The 25,155-nt window shown below is 41.7% G+C and overlaps 5 protein-coding genes across 6 annotated transcripts in view; 2 read left to right on the plus strand and 3 right to left on the minus strand.

The window, feature by feature from the left end:
- Positions 1–727, minus strand: part of mylk4a (myosin light chain kinase family, member 4a) — a 22,776-nt gene extending 22,049 nt beyond the window's left edge. For both annotated transcript variants that reach the window (XM_030074258.1, XM_030074257.1), the window contains exons 1-2: positions 458–727; positions 10–223 (exon numbers count right to left, since the gene is read on the minus strand). In XM_030074258.1, the coding sequence (XP_029930118.1) occupies positions 10–45 (36 nt within the window). In that variant the 5' untranslated portion in view covers positions 46–223; positions 458–727. The remainder of the gene's footprint in view (positions 1–9; positions 224–457) is intronic.
- Positions 708–12,936, plus strand: wrnip1 (WRN helicase interacting protein 1). Its single transcript, XM_030074260.1, has 7 exons — positions 708–1,343; positions 3,388–3,582; positions 4,981–5,219; positions 8,466–8,689; positions 10,850–11,005; positions 11,722–11,801; positions 11,928–12,936. The coding sequence occupies exons 1-7, from the start codon at positions 708–710 to the stop codon at positions 12,207–12,209; spliced, it is 1,812 nt and encodes a 603-aa protein (XP_029930120.1). The 3' UTR covers positions 12,210–12,936.
- On the minus strand, positions 12,876–15,561 carry LOC115375021 (chymotrypsin-like elastase family member 3B). Its single transcript, XM_030074261.1, has 8 exons — positions 15,522–15,561; positions 15,289–15,377; positions 14,513–14,595; positions 14,075–14,200; positions 13,633–13,769; positions 13,310–13,452; positions 13,009–13,161; positions 12,876–12,893 (listed from the first exon to the last, which is right to left on the minus strand). The coding sequence occupies exons 1-8, from the start codon at positions 15,559–15,561 to the stop codon at positions 12,876–12,878; spliced, it is 789 nt and encodes a 262-aa protein (XP_029930121.1).
- A 378-nt stretch (positions 15,562–15,939) lies between these two features.
- Positions 15,940–24,286, plus strand: dhx30 (DEAH (Asp-Glu-Ala-His) box helicase 30). Its single transcript, XM_030074255.1, has 19 exons — positions 15,940–16,142; positions 16,317–16,447; positions 16,553–16,663; positions 16,764–17,033; positions 17,135–17,284; positions 17,571–17,723; positions 18,375–18,845; positions 19,332–19,715; positions 19,868–19,946; positions 20,060–20,164; positions 20,261–20,436; positions 20,556–20,762; positions 20,883–20,964; positions 21,115–21,308; positions 21,443–21,602; positions 21,741–21,898; positions 22,363–22,466; positions 22,566–22,705; positions 23,477–24,286. Exons 1-19 carry the CDS (start codon positions 15,971–15,973, stop codon positions 23,734–23,736), a joined length of 3,507 nt encoding a protein of 1,168 aa, XP_029930115.1. The 5' UTR covers positions 15,940–15,970; the 3' UTR covers positions 23,737–24,286.
- Positions 24,287–24,482: 196 nt separating this feature from the next.
- Positions 24,483–25,155, minus strand: part of LOC115375278 (alanine aminotransferase 2) — a 3,344-nt gene continuing 2,671 nt past the window's right edge. Inside the window, exons 9-11 of the mRNA XM_030074690.1 lie at positions 25,087–25,155; positions 24,832–24,944; positions 24,483–24,573 (exon numbers count right to left, since the gene is read on the minus strand). The exon at positions 25,087–25,155 is cut by the window's right edge and continues 87 nt beyond it. Coding sequence (XP_029930550.1) covers positions 24,483–24,573; positions 24,832–24,944; positions 25,087–25,155 — 273 coding nt within the window. The remainder of the gene's footprint in view (positions 24,574–24,831; positions 24,945–25,086) is intronic.

Consider the following 25,155-nt stretch of genomic DNA (forward strand, 5'->3'; position numbering starts at 1 on the left):
AATGCATACCTTTACTTCAGACTTCATCTCCCAGAAGTAGCGCATGGTTTTCACCTTCTCCAAGTAGGGAAAAAAGCTCAGATCGGTGATGTTTTGACTGTCGGCATGTTGATGAACTGCCTTCAGCTGGGACACTTTTGCTGACCGGGGAACCAGGCTGCCAGTGCCTGTCTTCCTGGTGATTTCTGGTGCCTGTTTTTCATGACTGGGCCTTTTGTCTGACCTGACAGGAGGAGAAAGGCATATAAGGACTGATTTAGGTTTTTTTGTGTTATTTTGTTGCACATATTTTACTATTTTAAGAAACCTCTGTTATGACATGCTTAGTGCTTACTGACTCCACATTGCCCCATCAAAATATATGACCTTAATACTGCTTTACATTGTCTTATATACTGTTTATCTTGTCATATTGTTAAATAACCCCCACCAACACATACACACACACACACCTTACCTTACCTACTTAGATCTGTCAGAACATAAGAATTTCTTTTGTCGTATTAGTGTCGCCTATTTCTTCTTTCATTAAAATATTGCTCAATCACTCGATTCCTCTCTAATATAGCCACCTGCACTTACACTGTACTTTGGTATGTGCAGCCAGTGAAGCAAAACTAATAAGAACTACACCACCCACAATGCAACACCAATGCCAATGTTATGGTCACGTGCTCAGGGTCAAAAGTTTTGCGGGAAGCAGCAACATGGCGAGCGACACGACAGCCTTTTCTGACTTGGTGCAATGTCCGGTTTGCTCCAAGGATTTTAAATCATCCACAATCAACGGACACCTGGACAGATGTCTGCTGGACGGCGGCGGCCCTCAGGCGGCGACAGACAGCGAACCACCGCCGAAGAAACCACGACCTTCAGCGGAACCGGACCCAAGCAGCCCCGCTGTCAACAAACCCTCGGCTAGCTCCTCGACTGGTGCGTCACCGTCTGCGGTTTTCTCCATGTTTCACACCAACAGGAGTAATGTCTCAGGCAAAAGTGAACGGAATGTAATGTTTTCTAACAAGCGCAGTCCCGGACACGCTATGAATAAAGGAATAAAACGCAATTTACAGAGGGAGGCGGAGCTGGGCATGACAGCTGAGACAGTGACCCCCGTGCAGGCTTCCGTACCCAGCGGGCCGCTAATTAAACCAGAAAACGGAGTGTCACCGCGGACACTGCTAACCATCGACAAACCCCTGGCGGAGAAACTGCGGCCGAACACCCTGGAGGAGTATTTCGGTCAAAACAAAGTCGTAGGCGAGCACACACTCCTCCGGTCACTTCTGGACTCCCAGGAGATACCCTCCCTGATCCTGTGGGGACCGCCCGGATGTGGAAAGGTGTGGTGAGGTGCAGGACCGTCTGCCCACTGCTTCACATGGGCGGCTCATTGGTTAAGAAATGGCTTGTTGTTGTTGTTGTTCACAACAATGGTTATTGAGGCTGCTTGGGTTTATGATTGCTCTCAATTAACACCTCAGTGCTTAATTGATTTTCAAAATAAAATCCGTCCTTGGCCTATCTAAAGGCAGCGTGCCACTCCAGGACACGCCCACATAGGTCCAAGGCAAGCCCTTAAGTTAGGGAAAAGTGAACGGGAGGAACACGTGTGGACACGCCCACCTCTCTGTGAACTCCCAGTGTAATCAGCTGGTCATTACAGATTAATCATTTCACCAGTAATGTAATATTCCCCTAAGCAACACTAAAACTTCATAATATTCAGCAGGTCAATCAAGTGGCCATTGAGCAATGAATGCAGTAGTGGTTCTTTCAGTCAGTCAGTGGTTCACAAACAAGTCTTCAGTGACCCCCTGTGTCCTGCAGGTTTTTGTTTCAGCTCTGCTCTTTCACACCTGATCCATTTAAGGGCCTCATGCTGATTGGCTGAAACATATGTACATGAGCAGGTAATATTTAAGGCCAATGCATCTTGGGGGGGGGGCGGTCTTGAGGACTGGGTTGGAAACCACTGATAGAAGTGTTGCACAGCTGAAGGAATGTTTAGTTTTTATTTTTTAAAAATCCAGATGGATTTAGAAATATCCATTGTACACACTGAAGTAAATAGAACATAGTTCAACGCTTTAACTCATGTTGCTTATTTTAACAGTTGGGGAAAAACTCCTATACTGATTTTGTGGAGAATGTAATATTCTTAATAGTTATCTTGTATCAACCCCAAAATGGTTATAATAGGCAGTGGTGAAGTGATCTGTATCTTTATACTGCAAACATAAGTTGTGTATGTGGATAATTTGGTGTTTGATGATGATGATGGCCTTGGTGAATTGTAACTAGTTAATTGCAATGGTATTATTAATAATAATAAAAATCATGATAATGTTTCATTATACAGTGTATTTAAAAGCAGAGTTTACAGAGTTTAATACTCAGAAAGCTGTAGAGAAAGGCAATACAAGATTAAGGTAAAATCAAGATCAAGGTTTCAAGCAGGAAAACTGAAGAATGTTGAAAGATAAAGATGGTGAAAGAGGTTTTTTAAAAGACAGTAGAAACAAACACACCAGAAATGCAAATATAAATTAATAGCTACAACTGAAAGAATAAAAGCAATCATAAATAAAAAAAAAAATGTACATTTCATATTTTTTGTTTTGCTCTTACTTTAAAACATTTATACGTTAACTGCTGCTTTGAATGACTGAGATATCGGCGTGTGTGCCCGTTAGTCCTGAATAGAGCATGTTAATGACTTCATAGCTTGTCAGGCCAGTGTTGTGGATCGTTATGGGCTACCTCACTTGGATTTTGTCGACATGCCTTACTAACACTTTCCCTCTTTAACTCCCTCTGACAGGGTTCAGGTTGCATAAACCTATGTATTAGGAGTATTTTTGGATTTGGTCTGGGGGATTTACAGTGAAGATTTATGGGGCTGTCTTCAGGCATCAGACTAAGGGGACTTTTTCAGGTGGATTATATAAATTGGAACATTACTCATATGGCTCAAAAATGAGCATGTAGATACTGTAGGTGTGTCCATTATTATTAAGGTGCCTTTATTGTTATGGAAAAAGTGTCTGCAGTACTTTAGTAGTTTTAAAAATGTTCTCCCCTGATCAATGTGTGGTGTGTTGGTAATTTTTGCTAGTTTCTCTCCAGACTCCCATTTTCAGGTTCAGATAGGCTTTACAGGTTTTGAATGTCTTTTGTTTTATACTGTGAAATATTGACAGCTGAGCTGGCGTTGCAATTGATTTTGTTTTTTAGGTAGGCTGAATAAAGCCACAGGATGAGTTTTTATTGTTTTTACATTTTTCAGCTATGGGTGGCCCTTATGTTTAAGTAAGGGAAACACTGACATCCACCTTCTTAGCACTAATTCAAAAGATATTTGTATTTGTTTGTGTATTTTTTTAGACCACTCTCGCCCACATAATCGCCAGCACCAGTAAAAAGAAGGGGACCGCTCGTTTCGTAACCCTCTCTGCCACCAGCGCATCCATTAATGAGGTTCGTGAGGTTATCAAGCAGGCACAAAATGAGCTCAGACTGTGCAAGAGGAGGACCATCCTGTTCATTGATGAAATTCATCGCTTCAACAAATCTCAGCAGGTAGGATGTTGCTTCAATCAAAAAGAAGCACTCAGGTCAAATACTGTGAAGAGAGCCGGCCCACCAAAATCCCCCCAGTGTTTAAAATGCCCATAGGGCTAAACTGACAGAAATGTTACTTGAAAGTATGCAAATAGATTAGTTTGATCTACTATATGCTAACATTTTTATCATTATGTTGTATTCACATTGAAGATTGTCCACTTTGTACAGCAGCTGCACTGAATCCTCTGAGCCCACCGTATTTAATGGATTGCTTGCCAAACCACGGTTGAAATTTGTCCGCAGGCTCTGCACTTGTGAATGACCGTGTGCCGTTATGAATAGCTCTCAGGCTTCATGGTCTTAACTGCAGCATTATGAGAATGTGTTCACCCCAAAATAAATACTTGGCTTGGATTCCAGTTGAAACAATAATCACTCATTCATTATTTTGATTCTTTGAAGACTTTATTCATGCAGCATAATAAAATGTGAGAAAATAAAAGGTGACGGGAGTTTTGTTCTCTGAAGTAGAATCTATAAAAGTATGTATTCAGTTTAAGCTGTCTTTTTGGCTGGTAGCAGGCTAATTTCCTCTCAGATCTAAAATTAATAGGCACACGATGGTAGTAGTTGTGTTTTTTATGTTATTTATTACATTGAGAATTGTATTCTAATAATCTGTTTTTCTCTCAATAGTTATGGCTACTAATTTATTTATCTGATTTTTTTCCCCAAAAATTTTTTTTGCTGTATTCTGTGTTTTGTTTAATAATGTAATATAGGTGCAGGCCAGTTTTACCACTCTTTCTTTAGGATAGCAAGGCACATATATATATATATATATATTGATTTTAAGACAGACACAGACAAAGTAATTGTAGAAGGGTAAGAAAAGTATTGTTCAAAAGCATAATCAAGTTTCTGCCACAGGTCTGAAAAGTGTAAAAATGATTTTGATCATTTTTATGCCCTTAAAAGTTTGGAATTGCCTCAAAAGAACCAAAAACTACAGTCAGTGTTGTTCAGTCATGACACTTTAAATAGGGACCCACTGTTATTTCACATTAGGATATTTGTAGACATTTTGCATTTAGTGTCACTAATTTCTGTATCAGCTAACAGGCAGGACCACTCTGGGTCCTCACAAAATGACATGATAAGATTCAAGCATTAAAAGTCATAACATATCCAGGCAAGCATTGTTAGTCTTTGAGTTACAGTATATAATGTTGGAGGGCATGTACACAAGCAGTGGAAGCATAATGATATTTTTAGAACAAAGACTTACCCTTGATAGTTAGTCACTTCAGAGATGGTCAGTGTTTTAACCTCTTTTGCTCCCATATTTCTTGTGGTCTCTCGCCCCGCTCTCCCTCTCACCATTTGTATATATACGTGTGTTTGTTTGCGCAGGACACCTTCCTTCCTCACGTGGAGTGCGGGACAATAACTCTGATCGGGGCGACCACAGAGAATCCGTCCTTCCAGGTGAACGCTGCCCTGCTGAGCCGGTGCCGGGTGCTGGTTCTGGAGAAACTCTCCGTGGAGGCAATGAGCTTGATCCTGCACAGGGCTCTGGCCTCACTGGGGATCAAGGTGCTGGGACAGGATTCAACCAATCCCAAGGAGCAAGACCAATCAGATGAACACGAGTAAGTGCTCTTTCCTCTGACAACCCACCCATTGGTATCACAGATCGTATCAGGATTCCACAAGATTGCAAGTGTCTTCACATCTCAACATCCTCGGCCTCGGATTGGTTGGAGGTGCCTCCTTTAAAGGGTCCTGTTGGGTTATATATGAGCAGCTCAGGTTCACTGTAGGTAGACAGCACTTGCACTTGTGAAAACCACAGCCTTTCCCCTCTGGCTCTTACTCTGCTATAGATATGTTGACAAGGAAGAGGTTTGGCATGTGAGAAGCAAACACCTTCTGCCAAAGTGAGAGAGCAGTCAACTGCTGACAGCAGATGGAAACTCTGCTTAAATAACTGACGTCCTCTTTTATGGTGGCTGATGGTGAGATTCAAGGAGATGTTTGAGTTTGATGTAATTAGTGTTGTTTGGGAATAGGGATGCTCTGAAATCTTGTCTGGGCGTGAATGCTGAAGCATGGAATGGCTTCACGGTGAATGAGTGAGTTTTGATTTTCTACTTAAAGGTTGCTTTAGCTAACTCTACACCAAAATAGAAGTTGTCATTTCTTCAAATAGAAAAGCATGAGGTGTTTAATGCAGTGGTAATTTTGCGTCTCTACCTTACTTACAGAATTTTTAAAAAATAAAGTTTTTAGAAGTGAAAGGGTCATATCAGACTGTGTCGGCAAAATATGCACTTCCCCGAACATCCTGTCCTGCCGCTACCTAATTACACGCTTCTTGAGTCACACAAGCCTGACGGAGAATGTCTCGGGAGGACTCAGAAACGTCAGCTGCAAGTTCACACCTGGTAGAGTCCAACTTGAGTAGTGAGGCATCCCCTCTGTTGGTGCTTCTGCTCTCTTTTCATGACCCCGACTGCCAGCAGTCACTCACAGTTTTCAAAAGCCTGCGGTCATCCTGCTGAGTCGTTGGTATCATGTAATACAGCATGTGGTGTCAACTAACCGTTAAAATGCCTTCGGTGTAAACATAAATGTTTGTTGAACATAAACCCCACACCATATTTGTCTACTGATTTATAGTGTAGACGTATCTAAAAATACCATTTATCCGCTTTTTTTTTTTTTTTTAAATAGAGATGTTGCACACCACCAAGTCTTCATACTGGTGTGTGCAGTATCGAATCAGGTCCAAACGTGCAGCTTAAAGAGCATCCTGTAGGACAGAGCTGATCAGAGGAGGCAGGATGTTGTGTTGAAGTGCTAGTATTAAGGCAAGAGCTGTGGACCCTGATGCTGCTGCTTGTGCGTAATGGTAGAGAGCCTCCCATGGGTCTAGTGTTTGTCACCATACATGAAGAGCTAAAAACAGTGGCACCCTCCAGGGGGCCTGTCAGCAGAGGTGGTCTGAAATGGGGATGAAGCATCGGGGTGCTGGCAAAGATAGTTGAAGGGGTTTCATCAGTATTTCTCAGTTGTCCCTGCTGGATCGCTGGTACCAAGTGTTCATCTCAGCTGGCAGCCCAGAATTAAACCCCTCTATTAGGTATAATATGGTAAGGCTGCAGCATCCGTATTGTAACACTGCTTCTAAATGAGAAGTTAAAATTCAGAGTTGTGATTTACACGGTCCATACAAATGACTTTTCCATGACTTCTCCATGAATTTTAGCTTAATTATTGAAAATTATTAACACTATATACAGTACAGGCCAAAAGTTTTGGGCACACCTTCTCATTCAATGTGTTTTCTTTATTTTCACGACTATTTACATTGTAGATTCTCACTGAAGGAATCAAAACTATGAATGAACACATGTGGAGTTATGTACTTAACAAAAAAAGGTGAAATAACTGAAAACATGTTTTATATTCTTGTTTCTTCAAAATAGCCACCCTTTGCTCTGATTACTGCTTTGCAGCGCTTGTAGCGCTTGATGGTTTTTGCGACTCCACTTGGGGACACATTTAAAGTTTTTGCAATTTTCCGGACTGACTGACCTTCATTTCTTAAAGTAATGATGGCCACTTGTTTTTCTTTAGTTAGCTGATTGGTTCTTGCCATAACATGAATTTTAACAGTTGTCCAATAGGGCTGTCGGCTGTGTAGTAACCTGACTTCTGCACAACACAACTGATGGTCCCAACCCCATTGATAAAGCAAGAAATTCCACTAATTAACCCTGATAAGGCACACCTGTGAAGTGAAAACCATTTCAGGTGACTACCTCTTGAAGCTCATCGAGAGAATGCCAAGAGTGTGCAAAGCAGTAATCAGAGCAAAGGGTGGCTATGTTAAAGAAATTTAATGGTTCTTTAACATCATGCCGGAGGACTGCGGTTATAAACTAGCCTCTGGCTAACACTGGCGCATTTACAGTAATGTTAATCAATGTGCATTGTCCTCTCTAAACAAATAAATAAATAAATAAATAGAATATAAAACATGTTTTCAGTTGTTTCACCTTTTTTTGTTAAGTACATATCTCCACATGTGTTCATTCATAGTTTTGATTCCTTCAGTGAGAATCTACAATGTAAATAGTCATGAAAATAAAGAAAACGCATTGAATGAGAAGGTGTGTCCAAACTTTTGGCCTGTACTGTATGTTGTGAAAGCCAGTCTATATTTGAATTTAAAATAGTGTATATTTTTTTAATTCCAGTCCAACATGATACAAGACAATTTGAAATTGGTTTGACCAAAAATGTGGAGATAAAATGAATTGTTTTCAACTTTTCTCACCTGACTGAGACAAACTGATGTATGAAAATGCACAACACAAGTCCTAAAATACCACAAAGTTTGTTTGTTTTTTTAATTGGTCAGTTAATATTTAACAGAGTTAAGGCTTCTTTATTCAAATCTCTATAACTTTTCCAAGACTAATAGTGATCTAGTTCCATAGTTTTTTTTCCCCTATCTTTTTCTTTTTTTTCATGATTGTATGAGCAGTAATGGGATAAAGCCTAAGCAATATATATAAGCGTTGTTCATTGTCTGTTGCTTTCCTACAAAAAATGTAGTTCTCTATGACAGTAAACTAAATATCTTGGGGTTGTGGACTGTTGGTTGGTACAAAACAAGAAATTTGAGGATGACACCTTGGGCTGTGGGAAATTACGACCAACATCTTCGATCATTTTATGGACCAAACAACTAATTAATTAATTTCGAACAAAATCGACAGATTAATAAATTAATGAAAATAATTGTTATTTGCAGCTCTAGTAAAAAAAAAAAAAAAAAAAAAAAAAAAAAAAAAAGCACTGTTCCTGGTTCTATCTCTTATCTCTAGGCCAAAGGTTTACATTGAACAGAAAGCTCTGGACACCATCGCCCACCTGTGTGATGGTGATGCCAGGGCAGGACTCAACGGGCTCCAGCTGGCGGTTCAAGCTCGGGTGGGACTGGCCCAGTCCAGCCTGTCAGCGCAGGACGGTTCACCTCAGGACATACTGGTGCAGGAGGAGCATGTCAAGGAGGGTCTGCAGAGGTCCTATATCCTCTATGATAAAGCAGGTACACCCAAATGTACAAGTAAAGACAGAATTTATCTTCCGCAGAGATCAAAAGATTATCACATTATTACATTATTTTAGGCTGCACTTGATGCTCGTCTCTGCCATTTAGACGAGACCCAGTGCACAAGAAATGATAAGTTTTGTGTTAATTAGTATTGAGTTGTTTTGTTCAGATTCTGTAGCTGTCTCACATAACAGATGGGGGAAGTAGACAGATTGAATATTTATGCTGTGATTCACAGGTGTTTGTGTCAGTGGGCTGAATTTCAGCTGTGTCTGTGATCTCCATTTAACTTTACTTGCCAAGGAACACGATGGTCCTAAAACATATATAGTCTTTCAGTGCACCCTCCTTTTACAGTAAGTCTGCTCAGCATTACTGATATTCTGTTGATGTCACTATGTTGCTTTGTAAATCAATATTGTCCCGAGTATCATTTCCTGTATGTTCACGCGACATGACATGTTTATTCATTTACCCCTAATGGAGACACTAGCTTTTCTTGCTTTGAAATGCAGTTCCTAGTTATTGGACTTGATGTCTGTTTTGACTCTTAACCCTTTACAAGTTGCCAGATGAATACTCTGAAAACGTGGTTATTCATTAATTGTCTGAGGAACGCCAAGAACTGTAATCAAAACACACATGAACTGCTAATGTTTACAGTGTAGTATTTGTTGAGTCAGACATCTTACAGAGAGTTGTGAGTTTTTGCTGCGTGAATGTCACATCATCCTTTTTGTGTTTTTTTTCTAATAGTATAAACATACTGTTCCTATCTGCTGAAGCTAGAAATATCCATCAGAGAAAGGAAGGTATTGGACCATCATCACCAGTTTTGTCAAACTATTTACAAATCACCTGTCCACACATTTATTTTTGTACATAAATACATTGAGACAAATCCACAGTACAAACATACATTCTCAGACTTGATTATAACAATTCCCATAAGTATGTTCACCTCACATAACTTTTTAAATAACTTACATATGAAATACATAGATGATAAAAGAAGATAAGACAGCTATCCATTTAATCTGGATATGATTAAAGGCATGCTCACTGTTCATTAGAAATGCAGGAGCACCTCTGTAAGAACCACATATTGTGTGTTTGTTCATTTAAGTATAATGCCTTTTGCAGTGTGCACTGCTTAAAGTAATCACTATTTTGGCAGTGCAGAGACCAGCAAACAGGAAATAGAGTATGAACTCGTACACCAGGCAGCACGATAGAAGTTATACAAGCATGAACAAGCTCTAGGTTGATGCATGACAGGCGATAGTTTGGTAATTGTAGCACTGGTTGTGTCAGTATGGGAATTCGTATTTTCTTTCTTTCTTTCTTTCATATCCTCTAACATACATCAACACAGAACAACAAAAGCTCTTTGTTTTTAACAGCGGCTGTTTTTAAAGTTAACACAGCCCCCAGTTATGCATACCATCCACCCGAGCACCTTTAAAGCACCAGCGCAGATTCCCCACTTGATTTGTTAAGATGCCTTTTGAGTGTTTGCCAGTGTACGTTCTGTGCCAGTAAGAGCACCAAGTATTTCTGCGTTTTGGATGGTGAGGATGGAGTGCCCTAAACACATTAGTCCCACCACTTCAGCCAAATGCACACCTCCTCATGGATTACTCCTCATTCCATCAAAGACCATAACAGTCCTTCATGCTGTCCTATTATGTAACACTCAGCTGTCCCAAAGGTCCAGATTTACTGTTCCCTGCTTCACAGGGTGATGAAATGTCCCCTCAGCCTGACTAAAGACCTTAATGCAACCAGCATTACAAGTCATTATATCATTTATCAATCTCATAACAGTTGTCATTTTCTGACACTGTTGATGTTTAGGTTGAAGATTTTGATGAGTCCTTCTGAGGACCTCTGAAAGATTACAGCATTAAACTATACACCATCCATTATACTGATATGGTAATATGTTCCTGTTAGCCTAGTTGTTTTATTCCTTTGTATTTTTGCAGCATTTCATAGTGTTGACTTGTTGATTATCATCATCATCTCTGTTGTGACACATCTGGAGATCATGGAGAGGAGCTGTAACTATGAATAAGAGTTACCGCATGAAGAGTGACACATCCTCTTTTTGTTGTCTCACCCACTGTTTGTGTCTGTGTATGTTACACAAAGGTGAGGAGCACTACAACTGTATCTCAGCGTTGCACAAGTCTATGAGGGGCTCCCATGAAAATGCCTCTCTCTACTGGCTGGGCCGCATGCTCGAGGGCGGTGAAGACCCCCTGTATGTGGCTCGCAGGCTGGTCCGCTTTGCCAGTGAGGATGTGGGTATGTCAAACTACATATAGCATTATGCTTTTTCAGTAATAATTTCAGCTTGTCAGTGTAAATGATGAATTACATTATTGTAAATAGACATGTGCCCTCGGTGAATGACAGCAGGGTGTATCCTCAAAATGACCTGCAGCCTCAGTGACACCTTGTGATAATGTCCCTGCAGAGCAGGCTTGAAAAGATTTCACAAATTTAAAGTTTAGCCTGATGGTGGGGCCAGAGTTGTTATTTTTGGACGTGGGACAGGGTTGTTCCTCTAGCTGTCATGAATCTGCATGGGAAATTTGAAAAGATATAAATAAAAGGTGAGCTATAGAAGATATCGTGTTCACAGCCAGGATCTGCAGCGGCACATTCACTGGTGTTTGAGGCAAATCCATAGTATCCCTGACATGATGTTTCAGGTTTCTCATTACTGCACACTCTGCTAATGTTGTGAGAGAGATCATTCTGTTTTTAAAAAGTTAGGTGAAATTGAAAACCTCCAACTGTTGCTGACAGGCCAATTTCTAATTATCATCTTTCTAAATATAATGTAAACAAACATGAAGCAGCAGCTTCTGTATCACCCCTGGGAAAACTAACTTTGGCCCTGTGCAGCTGTTTGACCAGACATAACAGATCAGCAGAGGGAGAACAGAGACACGAGACAGATACACGTTTCTTTTATTTTCTTCAGTGTGACCGGATGTCATGTGTCTCTTGGCTAGGTTTGGCAGATCCCTCCGCCCTTCCTCAGGCTGTGTCTGCCTTCCAGGCCTGTCACTTCATTGGGATGCCTGAATGTGAGGTAAACTGACCAGTCAGTGATAACACCTGGACCAGTAATGAGCTTTATTTCCTAAACTTTCTGACAGAGATAACATAACATTGTTAGACTAATGCACCCCTCCTCTACTCATCCTTTACTCAACAGGTGATCCTGGCTCAGTGTGTTGTGTATCTGGCACGGGCGCCCAAGTCTGTGGACGTCTACCAGGCCTACGCTAATGTGAAGGCCTGTCTGAGGAACCACAAAGGCCCCCTGCCTCCTGTCCCCCTGCACCTCCGCAATGCCCCCACCAAGTTAATGAAACAACTGGGCTACGCTAAAGGCTACAAATATAACCCAGCCTTCAGCTCTCCTGTAGAGCAGGAATACTTACCTGAGGAGCTGCGAGAAATAGACTTTTTCACCTGGACACCCTCAGACCCATGAGTACTTACAGTGCTTACACAGCAAAATATATGAGGTAAATCAAGGCTGCTGAATAAAGGCACAGTTGTAGAGTGTCCCATAGTGGGATTTCATTGGTTTGGAGATCGTTCAGCCTCATGGTGAAGATGTCTAACATCTTTGGTTGTTCATTTTCAAAGTTAGAAAAAAGTTATGCCACATCTCAAGCCAGAATTGCTTTGACTCTATCAGTTATGTATGTACACATCAATTATTCAAAAACAGCTGTCAGTAATGGATAATAATCTTCATAGTAATCTACAATTGCATTTTAGCCCGTTGTTTTCAGAGTGTACAAAAAAAGGCTGCAAATAATATTCAGTTTCATGTATAGCTTCAAATGAGCTCATAATTTGACAATAAAATAAAGGGATTTCATTCTAAACATATTAAATAAATAAAGCCAGAATCTTCTCAGCACTTGTGACATTACAGTACACCTAGTGTGCCTGATCAGCATTTAAATGTTTACAATGCTAATTATATGTTAAGATTTGTGTACTGTGTCCTATTGTAAATAGTTGATCTTTTCTATGAGATTATTTGTTATGATTTTGTATGTTTTTCATTTTGATGAAATACAAGATCAAGATAACAGATTTAGAGGAATCCTTTTTATTGCATAATCCCAGCATATTGGAACCCTCTTCAGTTCTGGGCCATTGTCTGCAAAGAAATAAAATAAAGTTAGCTTTAGAAAATACTTACTGTGCCTTTGACGAGTCCAGAAACACACTATAAGGTTGCATGTAAAGTACCTAAGCTTAGGGGCTTCCCTCACCTCAGTGATCCAGGGGATGAAAGCGGCCACACGGGTAAAGACTGTGGGCTTCTGGGGGGTGTTACAGCCACGTCCATTCACAAAACTAGTAACACCTTGGATGTACCATTTTCCATCTCTGCCTTTACAGTTGAGAGGACCTCCAGAGTCACCCTGGAAGAAGAAAATAAATGTTATTTACAGCAGTTTTGAAAAGTAACATACATTTGCTTTACACAAATAGCAGGCAAAATTGGTCTTATAGAGCATCAAGATACTCCATGACACCAGTTGTTTGACATGTTATGAGGATGTTGCTCACATGGCACGCTGACTTGCTCTCTCCTCCTGCACAAACCATGGTTGTCTTCACTGAGCTGCCCCACCAGTCGCTCTGAGCACAGATGCTGTGCTCCACCACAGGAAGTAGAGCCTGCTGTAGCTTGGTTGCCTGGGGCCCACCAGCTGAGAGAGGACGACATTCATTCTCAGATCCTTGTAATAATAAATAAATAGCACACATCCTCACAGGTTTCAAGACAATGAACGAGACTGTAATCACAACACTGTCATTTAACACGGTTTTGCACTTTTTGTACACCCAATGTAGAGTGTGGTGTCAGTAGATTTGGCAGGAGCTCTTACAGTAGAGTCGCCCCCAGCCGGTGACGTAGCAGGGCTCGTTGTGGGCGAGAGCGGCGCCATGCTGTGGTAGGCATGCCAGCTGGACCTTGTCATTGATAACTGCACTCCTCTCCAGCTTAAGAAGGGCAATGTCATTCCTAAATACAACATGATAAAGACACCGAGAAATGAGAATTTTTTTAAATGGACATATTCTGTTAGCAAGTTTCTATACCTTCTCTGTAGAGTGAATACCGTGTCTATAATGTATTCACAAAACTTGTATTTACTCAGCTGCTCGCCCACAGAAATTATCAGCACAAGCACTTTGTTCAAGGACGTATTTACATTATCTCTTGGTGAACTATTTGTTTCTCAACTCTTTTTTTTCTTTCTTCCAGTCTTACCCACCACTCATGGCAACCAGATCTTTATTATGTCCAGAAAAAAAAAGGTAGCCTACCCACAAGAGACACAGTTGTCGTTCCATTTTGGATGGAGAAACATCTTTTCCACCATAATGGACTGCTCAGGTCCCTCCTCTTTGTTCATGTCATGCTCAGCAAGAACCACCCGATACGTATGAAACCTGGATTTTTAAAAAATAATAACACAAATCAAACACATATGAAAAGAATGCAATAGCCTGTTATGACTCTACCTGCTGATTTCGTTTAGGTTTTGCTGTTTTGCAGTAGATTCACAATCTTCCATTGCTCTGGCAGCTTGTAATTCTGGTTTATTTGACAATATTAGGTGACCACTGAAAAATTAACCAACTTTCTTAAATTCAGGAGACTGCCATGCTACGGTTAATTCTCTCTGATTTAAAGAGTTTTATCTTCCAGGCAACAGTTTCTCAAAGATGTGGCCTAAACATCATAACTTGACATTTGCTCACGTGATGCAGTGTGCAGCAGTTAAGACCCAGTCAGGAGCGATGAGAGTTCCTCCACAAGTAGGGAAGAAAGACTCCAAGGAGACCTAAGGAGAGTAAATGAAAAGCAAATTCATTTCACAGATCATTTGCAGGCTAAGTAAGAGGAATTAATTTGTGTTATACCAGGTTAGTCATCTATTTTTTTCTCATATATGTGATAGCATAACCATGTATTTTCAAACAGGTAGAGAACCAAGCCAGTTGTGAATAGTATAAGTTACTACGGGCCAGTGGGACAATGTGGTACTTAGTCCCCGAGAAGGACAAGATGATCAGTATCTACTATTGAAAAAAGAACATTGAATTCCTTTTTAAAAAGTTTAACTGCCACTGCTAATCCAAAATTGCTCACAATTATTTTTCTTTGTAACTCATTTTCATATCAGCACATGTGATTTCCCATTGACACCTACAGAATTTTGAGGTTGTTTTAATTTTTTTTCCAAATACATTTGTTAATTGTGTATTTTTATTATTATTTTTGCTTTATTTTTAAATTCTAAACATCATTTAATTGCTGTGGGTCACTGTGGTGTCGCATGGCGTGCACAAAGTTCAAAAGGCTGTGACCTTTTAATTACATGACTACTGATTGCTAAGCCACGGCTGCCAGCCTGCTCACTATTTATGGATTTCTTGGGCTCTGCTTTCTTGGAGCTCAGTCTTAGTACACTGGGGATTCTGTAAACAAAAAAAATATATAGCCACATGCATATCCAGAGATGGGTTTGACCTACCTGCCATGGCCAGCTGTAGGGACGGGCTTCTTCCCCGTCCACCACACGGCCGGTGCTCGGCTGGTGGCTGGGCACACCACAGCCAGACACTGAAATACAGAAATATAAAGTTACGGGTTGCTCAAAACACCCAGGTCAGGACAAGGTCATTTTCAATACCCAAAGCATAAATGTCAGATTGCCTCAGTCTGTAATTCCAAACACTGAGCAGAATGTGTTTTATCTTTACTCACCAGTTGTGACTGCCAGGAGGAGGACAAGTGCCCGTTCCATCTTTTATTCACCTGAATGAATTGGATTACCTTGCACAGCTATTTATGGGCAGCAACAGCAGACACTGCCTGGGATCTTTCCTCCCATTCTCCAGGTGGCGAGAGCACTGTGTACCAAGAAAGAGTCAGATAATGGCTGGAAATCATACAGTGCCATATTTGTATAAGACTATTGTGGCACCTTAATGATAAAATGCTATGCTCTTATTTGAAATGCGAAGAAAATCACACTCCATATTTTAATTACTCTGTTACTTTTCTTGTCTGAGTTTTGTTTTTGTTTTTTACTGCATGCCCAGTTAAATATAGAGTGACATACTCCAGGCAGACAGGTGGCGCTCTAGTGCCAAGCAGGCGCTGTTACCAAGGAAGAGAGCGGGTGCGCACTAGAAGAAATTTGTAGTTTAAAGATGGCGCTACCCGGTGTTTTACTCGTGCGGCTGAGAGCCTTGTGCAACCTTGGGAAATGTGTTGATGCCGGGAGTAAAATTGGACCAAACTGGAGCAAACATGTGCGGAACTACAAGACAAAAGCTAGAAACTTCCAGGAACAGGGAGCGTCGTCATCCCGGCCTGAGCGAGGTGAGGCCAAACAGGCGACATGTAGCTGTGAATGTGCAGCCTCAAGGACAAAATGTGTCATTTCTGCCTGTGTTCTTGGGTTTTATCTTTACTGTAATGCCGTTTGCCGTGAAGGACGAAGGAGTTTTAAAATATGAATCCACTCGTCGTGACATTTTGTTGTTTATTTTCTAGGTCGCAGAGATCTTCTGAAGGAGTTCCCTGAACCCAAGAGCCTGTTGAATAACACCATCTCCCGGTCACTGGGAGTGAACGACATGTCCCAGTTGGTCCAGTACAACTGCACAGAGGAGGCAGGGCTCAAGGTCAGCAGTGGACTAAAGACTAGGACCCTCTTATTTAGCATGTCCTGTCTGATTTTGTGTCTTTCTTGATGTTTGAATGTAAGCCGCTCTGCTTTTTGTCAACAGAGAGCCACTGTCACCGTCCTGTGGCCCAGCAAGTTCGAAATGGAGGGATATGCCTCTAAAAGGAGTGATGCCGAAAGATTTGCTGCCGCCGCCGCTTGTCTCAAGCTGAAGGTGAGCTCCAGTGACTTCTGACTGCTCACACCACTCCACCAAAAAAAGTAAAAATCCTACATCATAGTCATTTGCTTTCCCGATATCTCTTTGTGCATAGGAGCTTGGTGTTATTGGTCCAAACAATCAGATGCCTAAGAAGAGAGCCGGTCGTGGGAGAGGAGCGCACCTGTCACCTTTGTATGATGCTGAGGATAGCGCCTGGACCAATAATGTGCACATGCCGAGAGCTAAAGGACATGAACAAAATGTATCCCCGGCTGAATTAGAAGACACCTCCAAAGTCACTGAAGCTCTTTCCCAGTTTCCACAGCCTAAATCTCTCCTGACCAGGGTGGTCCAGGTGGCCACATCCACCAACAGAATCAGGGTCAGTAGCTCTTGTCCCTCACACTATGACGCCTAATTTCTCTCAGCTGAGCCTGTATTCTCATCTAGTTGCCTTTTTGACCCCGTCCTCTGCTTTTACAGGAGCTAATACAGTTCAGAACAATGGGAGGGAAGCTAAAGAAGTGTGAACTGACGCTCCACTGGCCAGAGAGGATGACGTTCACAGGCACGGCTGGCAACAGAGTGACAGCAGAGAAGAGAGCTGCAGCTCTTGCCTGCATGAAACTAAAGGTAAGAATGAACACTGAAAATTATTATGACGATCTTGTATGAATATATGATACTTCCTTGATTTTATATATTTCCTGTTATAACAGGATGTTGGAATGGCACATAGACTAATGTGGGGAAAATTGTAAACCAACAGGAAATCATAGTTTTATTTGACAAAGCTAAATTTTTGTTTACCTCTCCTACTCCTAAAGGTAAACCGTATTCAGGAGAGTTAAAGTAACTTGTGTTATGTTATGGGGAGTTTAAAGGTGTGTTAAAATCCCTATCATGTCACGTGGTCCAGGAGCTGGAGTTGCTGGATCAGGACAACAACCCGCTGACTCATGCCAAGTACCACCGTGAGCAGGTGAAGGCGTCAGGAGAGAGGGAGAGGCGGCCCTTCCCACTGAATGTCCCGGAATACCTGGAGGAGCGCATGAGAGAGTATCTCACACAGGTCAGTTCTCACTCAGTGTGAGATGTGGAGGGAAATATAAATCTTTGCAGTTAAAGGAACAGTTCACCTAAAATTAAAAAAAAAAAAACACATTTTCCCTCTAATTCTCATGCAGTCTATCCATCCAGATTTTTTTTTTTTTTTAATTTTTTTTTTTTTTTTGTGATTTTGCAAAATGATCAAATGATCAAAAACTGACATGGAAAAACTCAAGGGCAGCATTTCTTCTTCTTCTTAAAAAAAAAAAAAAAAAAAAAAAAACACTGGCAAACTGTATCTATCTGCCCTCAGTGGGGAGGAGACACAGACACAGTTCGGTCCACAAATACCCATCCAGGCTACTGACGGAGGCTTGATGCTGAAACATGTCAAAGTTTATTTACAGATCTAATATGACCATGACTTGTTAATGAAGGCATTTTAATTCTTTTAAAAAAGTGCCTTGGAGTTTTCTTGTTATTTTTAAGTCTGCATGTATCCCTATCCAAACTGCAGCAGACTGGAAGCCTTGCCAAATGACACAGAAATGGATAGACTGCACTATGAGTAAACTGGAAAATATCTTTTTTAAATATATTTTGTATTTTTGTTGAACTTTCCTATATGTATGCGATATTATCACAAGACTAATGCCTTAACCTTAAATGACAGTACCCAGTGGCCACAGAAATGCAGAAACTGTGGGAGGAGGAAGAACAGAGAGGGCAGCAGGCGGTAAACCAGGAGGATGAGGAGGAAGAGGAGGACTTGGTGACAGATGCCATCACAGGCCGGCCGTACAGACCCCTCTCCAGCCAGCAGGCCCGGCATCTCAACGTCCGTCTGCAGGAGGAGTGGGAGAGAGCAGCCCCTGCACTGAGGGTGGAACTCCCCGCCGACGCCCACCGCCAGCACGTCGTCTCAGCAGTGGAGTCCTCCAGGGTGGTTGTGATCGCCGGCGACACAGGATGTGGCAAAACAACCAGGATTCCCCGCTTCCTTCTGGAGGATCGCGTGACAAGAGGGGAGGGGGCGGACTGTAACATCCTGGTCACCCAGCCTCGTCGCATCAGCGCCGTGTCTGTGGCCCATCGCGTTGCCCAGGAGATGGGTCCAGCTCTGAAACACTCTGTGGGCTACCAGGTGAGCAACAGACAGATGTAACTGGTGTGAGAAAAATGACTGACACATTTGCTGTAATTACTTGGGATAGTTTTGTCCCTAGGAAGTCATCAAACTAGCTGGTAATCAAAATCTTTATGCAGCTGTCTGAATGAATTTTATACATTTAAATGCACAAAAAATGTCTGCATGACTATTACATTTGATTATAATTTATGATGCTTGAGTTGGTTATTAATGTAGAGTGTCCCAATTTCTCCTCGGATCAATAAAGTATTTCTGATTCTGTATCAAAACCGAAACTTATGACAAAGCATTTTCTGATTAAAAAATAAATTACTTAAATAAATTAAACAACAAATAATTGTATCGCTGTTGTGACTAGGCGAAAATCATTCAGTTGAGGAAATTCTGAGTCTGCTACAGTCTTAATTGGGATTGACAACAGTTGATGATGCTGTGAAATTTTTGGGTGTTTTTGCAATCAGCAATCTTCTTTGTACCCAGGTGAGACTTGAGAGTCGTCCCCCAGAGCATAGTGGAGGGGCCCTGCTGTTCCTCACAGTGGGCGTCCTCCTGAGGAAGCTTCAGGGGAACCCGTCCCTGAAGGGGGTCAGCCATGTCGTGGTGGACGAGGTCCATGAGAGAGACATAAACACAGACCTGCTGTTGGCCCTGCTTCGCTCTTGCATTACCGAGAACCCTGACCTTCGTGTGGTGCTGATGAGCGCCACAGGGGACAACGACAGGTTGGCCCAGTACTTTGGTGGCTGCCCAATTGTAAAGGTGCCTGGGTTCATGCACCCAGTCCAGGATAGGTACCTGGAAGAGGTGCTGCGAGAGATGGGACGCCCACCTCCACCCCCAATGGAGGAACTGCTGGACAGACAGGTGAGACTTTCAGACTAGCAGGTTTGTTTCTGGGTCTTAGTTTTCGGGTCAGTATCATTCGACGCATAGTCTTCGGTTCCAACTTACTTGGTTCTGTGCACATTTTTTTTTTTTTTGACTTTGAGTCTGTGTATTTTGGTATGTTGGTTTAGGAGGGAAAAGATGAGGCAACACCAGACCTGAATTTAGTGGCTGATACTATCGAGCACATTGACAGATACGGAGAGCCTGGTAACTTTTCCTTTATCTCTCACTGTTGTCATTTATGATGTTGTTAATAATTTTGATGGTGCTGATGATGGTGGTCTCCATGTTTGTACAACCTATTTTTCTTCATGCTTCAGGTGCAGTGCTGTGTTTCCTCCCTGGGTGGCAAGACATCAAGGCAGTTCAAGAGAAACTTGAAGCAAAGCCCCACTTTTCTTCAGGCTCCCAGATGATCCTGCCATGTAAGAGAGGAAAGATGGCCACCTTTTTTGTCATGCAAGAAGATTTCTCCCCACTGACAAGAATGTCTTTACCTTTGTCTTCTGTTCTCCTCTCAGTGCACTCCAGTTTGTCAGTAGCAGACCAGCAGGCTGTCTTTCAGCGCCCCCAAGTGGGCCAAAGGAAGATTGTCCTGGCCACTAACATTGCTGAGACCTCCATCACTATAGATGATATTGTTCACGTGGTGGATGTGGGAACTCAGAAGGAGCAGAATTACGACCCACGGACTAAGGTTGGTGGCACAGTAGATGCATGCGCATACCGTTTTATGCTGATGAATTTCAGATATGCAAAAACGAAGCCACATTTTTTGATGGAAAAGTATATAATCAAAGTTCAATCGTGTTCCAGGTCTCGTGTCTGGACACAGTGTGGATCTCACGTTCCAACGTCACACAACGAAGAGGAAGAGCAGGGCGATGTCAGCCTGGACACGCCTATCACCTGTTCCCACGGAAACGTCTGGAATCCATGACTACTTTCCCCATTCCTGAGATCCTGCGCACCCCTCTGGAGAGCCTAGTAGTGCAGGCCAAAATCCACAGTCCAAATAGCAAGGTAAACAAAGAGTGCCGTGGTTAAGGGGAGGTTAATAGTGCTTGTTCTTGATTTTTTTCTTTTGCACTATCTGCCTAGATGAGTGACATGTCTTTTGTGTGTGTGTGTGTGTGTGTGGAGGCTGTAGATTTCTTATCACAAGTGTTGGACAGCCCAGAGCGTGCAGCGGTGAGAGATGCGGTCCGCAATCTCCAAGACATCGGTAAGTGATTGACAGCCTCACATACTCTGCATCATGGTGATGATTGTTTATAGCACTTGTGTCAGTATTTTTATATAATTTGCTTATGCATTTCTGTATATGTTTAAGCTTCTTATATCAGTGCTGTCATTACCTGTTTCCCCCTTGCAGGTGTTCTGGACAAAACAGAAACCCTGACACCGTTGGGAGAGCGTGTAGCCTGTATGTCATGTGACCCGCGGCTGGGCAAGGTGCTGGTTCTGGGTGCCATGTTCCGATGCGTTCTGCCGTTGTTGTCTATAGCCGCCTGCCTGACCAGAGACCCTTTCCACAACAGCCTGCAGAACAGGGCACTTGTCAACAAGGTGAGATATATTTATATTCACCCATTATGATAATATATCTGGCTCCTTATGGCATGCCAAGGGCTTATTATATGCTGTAATATTTATTATTTCATTATTTTTTCATTCTGTGTTTCTGTTTTCCCTTTGTCCAGGCCAAAGAATCTCTGAGTGGCTCTAGCTACAGTGACTACTTGGTGTTCAGTAGGGCTGTGTTGGGCTGGAGGAGAGTTCAGCACGAAGGAGACAGACAGGACAGACAGGAATATTTGGACTCACATACCCTGTCTGGGGCCAGCCTTCGATTCATCAATGGTTAGTTTGAGGCACACTCGCGTAGATATTGTCCAGTATGTACCTCATATTGCTATCCAAAATGTCAACAGGCGTTTCCTGCTAAATTTTACCTGTTAACTAAGCTGTTATTGTTGTTTTTGTGCCATTGTGTCGCAGGTCTCATCTCTCAGTTCAGTGAGAACCTGTATGAAGCAGAGCTGGTGTCCCGTGCCAGCGCATGCCAGCAGCCTTTCTCTCCCTACAACAAGCACAGCGACGAGGATGAGCTGCTAAAGGCTGTACTGCTGGCTGGCCTCTATCCCAACCTCATTCAGGTACATAGTAACTACCCAATGTATAGTTATAATAAACTCCTGCTCAAAATCTTAAGACCAGTTGAGAAATTTCAAGAATTTACATTTTGCACTGTTGGATCTTAAGAAGGTTCTAAGTAGAGCTTCAAAATGCAAAAAGAAGAAATGGGAGTGAGACAAAAAAAAAAAAAAATGAGTAAGCAATTTATTGCAAACGACCATTAAACTGAAATAGGCTGTTCATCAGCTGATCAAAAGTTTAAGACCACTGCCTTTAAAAGCCCAAATCTTGGCAAAAATGTGGATTCAGTGTCATTTTCTGTCATAATCTACACTGCTTGTTGAACCCATTTCCTATGTACCTTGAGCAGCATCCTCAAGTGACCACTGACATTACATAGTGTGAATATATTGCAACTTCACACAGATGAATAGCAGTTTCAGATATCCTGTGACCGTGCAACAACTGCCTGTTTCTATTCTAGGTGAAGAAAGGGATGGTGACCAAAGGAGGGCGCTTTCGCCCCAACAATCTGTGTTACCGCACATTCAGTGGACCAGTGCTGCTTCACCGCTCCACAGTCAACAGGTTTTGCAGTGTTCCTACATTCACCCATAGTGTATATGTTGTTATTGAATTACAAATGATGTATGTGATTGAACTTGACATCTTCCTTTTGTGATGTAGAGGAGAGGATCAGCTCCCCAGTCGCTGGCTGACCTTCTTCAGTGCAGTCAAGTCTAACGGTAACGTGTTCATCAGAGACTCCTCAGTGGTCCACCCCCTGGCCCTGCTGCTGCTCACAGACTGCGACATCACAGAGACGGGTAGGAAATCCACTGCTCTCCATAAAGCTGACCGTGTTTTACATCATACTAGCTATAGGAATATAATTCACAAGTGCAGAAAGTTTTTCAGTGTGCTTAAGGGAAGAGGTGACATTGGAAGCTTTGGATGAAGGCTGTACATTGAAATTAAAAATGTCACCTTTTAGAAATTAAGTGCTGTGCTACCACTGTTCAGTCAAGGTTTATTTAAAGTGCAATATCACACCAAAGAATCTGAATACACTTCATACATTTCATAGCAATAAAATAATAAAACAGCATTGAAAGAACCAAAGGAAGACCAAAACCACAAAATAATGTAACAAAAGGAAAAAAACAATAAAGTGTGTAGTATATGCCGTGTTACAGCAGTGGAAGATGAGGTGATTAAGATTCATTATAGCACAATGAAGAGAAGTGGATTTTGAGAGGGGTTTTTTTAGGTAATTTTTAAAGATTTCAAAAGAAGGTGCACTCCTAACAGAAGAGGGAAAGTTAAAAATTCAGTTAAAAGTTCAGTTTGACTTAGTGAATACAGTTAGAAATTCACCTACCACCTACCTACCAACAGAAGAGGGAAAGTTAAAAATTCAGTTAAAAGTTCAGTTTGACTTAGTGAATATAGTTAGAAATTCACCTACCACCTACTATGCAGACATACAGTGGACCAACCTACTATTACATATTATCACCCTCTTATTGGTTGTAATTCCTGTATTTACTCAGATTTCGTGTCTTTTATCCGTTTCCTTCCCCTTCACTTTGTCTCAGTGAGTGGAGACCGTGTGGAGGTATCACTGCCTGGACACTCTCTGGTGCGCTGTGAGATGTCAGTGGAGACCTGGGAGCTGCTGTGGGAGCTACGCACCTCCATTCAGACAATGTTGTACCGCAACCTCAACAACCCCAACAATGCCATGAACAACTCCTCTCAGGATGGCAAGCTCATCTCCTTACTTGTGGAGCTCCTCAACAACACAGACTCAAGTCCTTTTGCTGAGACTCACAACAGCGACAGTGAGGTGGACTGATGATATTAAGGAGAAGAAGACTGAATGGATGGTTGCACTGTCTACATGTGTGCATGGAGAAATACAGGAGGATGTTTTTTTTTTTTTTTTTTTGTCTTAATTATCTTATTGTATTTGGACTTCACCTATGGCCAAACAAACTGGCAGTCGGAATCTTCCTTAATCATCTACAGAGAGGTAGATGAGATGGAAAAAATACTGGGAATGTGAATAGTTACTCATGGAATTTGAATGCACTTCTCATTTATTGTGGCAGAATATTCTTTAAATGAATCAGGGCTCTCAAAGAGCAGAAATCAAAATGGTCCATTGTGTGCCACTGTAAATATGCCCGTGGCACATGACTAACCTCATTTGGCATGAGAAAATCCATCTGTCTGACTGGATTTTGGATTGTCGTCGGTTGTTTGCTTTTCTGAAAAGCAGACGTTAAGCTTTACTCTGTTAATGAGTACCAAGACAAAGGATGCCTCTGGCCAAAGGCCATCAAACTAGATTGTATGTAGAAAATAATTAAGTCACATGTTTATTATAATAAATATTTAAAATAGCAATATGTCGCCACTGGTTTGATTCTTTAATTATGCACATACTTGTGCATAATCAAATCATAATCAATTGTGCATGCACATACAAATTAATTCACAAATTTGTGAATTGCAGAAGCATTCGAGAAAGAAAGAAAAAATTGAAATAAAAAAAATATACATATTAGTTTCACATAAGTTTGTTTTTATGTGCTCTGTTCAAGAGAAATCTTTCATAAACTGTATGTGGAAGCTGGTCAGGCGTCTCAGTACTTCCTCCATAGTATCCACAGACGTCGTAATGCAAAGTCTGCCAACACACGGAGGATCTTAAATTAAATGCGATACTTTAGTGTCATTCACAACATATAATTAGCTACATGTATTATTGTTTGGGCAAGGCAAACTATGAAATGAATCGCTTGATTTTCAGTAACTACACCTGGAAAACAGTCACATAGGACTATTACTGTTTTTAGCAAAGACTAGTATTTGTGACAGTCGTATTAAAAAATGTGGATGCTTAATTGATATCCTGTTGGCAAAGACATCACTGGACTGTCTGTACCTGATATGGTAAGTGCTCTCCCTCTGTCCATTCTCACTGCCCGCACCGACGCACAGCTCAGTCTCCTCCAGCAGTCTGCTACAGTAGAAGTAATCTGGCAGCATTCCTACCTCCTAAAATATCCAGACATAACCAAGTTTAAAATAGTTTCGGTCTGATACACCAGTCAGGTATAGTTTTTTTTTTTTTTTTTTTAATATGACATGTCTCTCTGGCCCTGCAGCATATGCTTGGCTCTACAAAATAGTATTTCACCTTGGCTTTTTGAATGGCTCCCGGTGGAAGATGCAGTCGGGGTAAAGCATAGCCGCCTCCTTTCACAGG

The sequence above is a fragment of the Myripristis murdjan genome, chromosome 17 (genome assembly GCF_902150065.1).
Source record: "Myripristis murdjan chromosome 17, fMyrMur1.1, whole genome shotgun sequence".
Classification (NCBI taxonomy): domain Eukaryota; kingdom Metazoa; phylum Chordata; class Actinopteri; order Holocentriformes; family Holocentridae; genus Myripristis; species Myripristis murdjan.

What these genes read in the sequence shown, in the direction of transcription:
- wrnip1 (XM_030074260.1), top strand. Translation starts at nt 708, where the DNA reads ATGGCGAGCGACACGACAGCCTTTTCTGACTTGGTGCAATGTCCGGTT. An exon ending in GCTTCAACAAATCTCAGCAG is followed by an intron (nt 3,583 to 4,980) that starts GTAGGATGTTGC and finishes TTGTTTGCGCAG; the next exon opens with GACACCTTCCTTCCTCACGT. An exon ending in TTGGGATGCCTGAATGTGAG is followed by an intron (nt 11,802 to 11,927) that starts GTAAACTGACCA and finishes TTTACTCAACAG; the next exon opens with GTGATCCTGGCTCAGTGTGT.
- LOC115375021 (XM_030074261.1), bottom strand. Translation starts at nt 15,561, where the DNA reads ATGGAACGGGCACTTGTCCTCCTCCTGGCAGTCACAACTG. An exon ending in CCTACAGCTGGCCATGGCAG is followed by an intron (nt 14,596 to 15,288) that starts GTAGGTCAAACC and finishes TACTCTCCTTAG; the next exon opens with GTCTCCTTGGAGTCTTTCTT. An exon ending in CGGCTGGGGGCGACTCTACT is followed by an intron (nt 13,453 to 13,632) that starts GTAAGAGCTCCT and finishes GTCCTCTCTCAG; the next exon opens with CTGGTGGGCCCCAGGCAACC.
- dhx30 (XM_030074255.1), top strand. Translation starts at nt 15,971, where the DNA reads ATGGCGCTACCCGGTGTTTTACTCGTGCGGCTGAGAGCCTTGTGCAAC. An exon ending in CATCCACCAACAGAATCAGG is followed by an intron (nt 17,034 to 17,134) that starts GTCAGTAGCTCT and finishes CTGCTTTTACAG; the next exon opens with GAGCTAATACAGTTCAGAAC. An exon ending in AGGAACTGCTGGACAGACAG is followed by an intron (nt 19,716 to 19,867) that starts GTGAGACTTTCA and finishes ATGTTGGTTTAG; the next exon opens with GAGGGAAAAGATGAGGCAAC.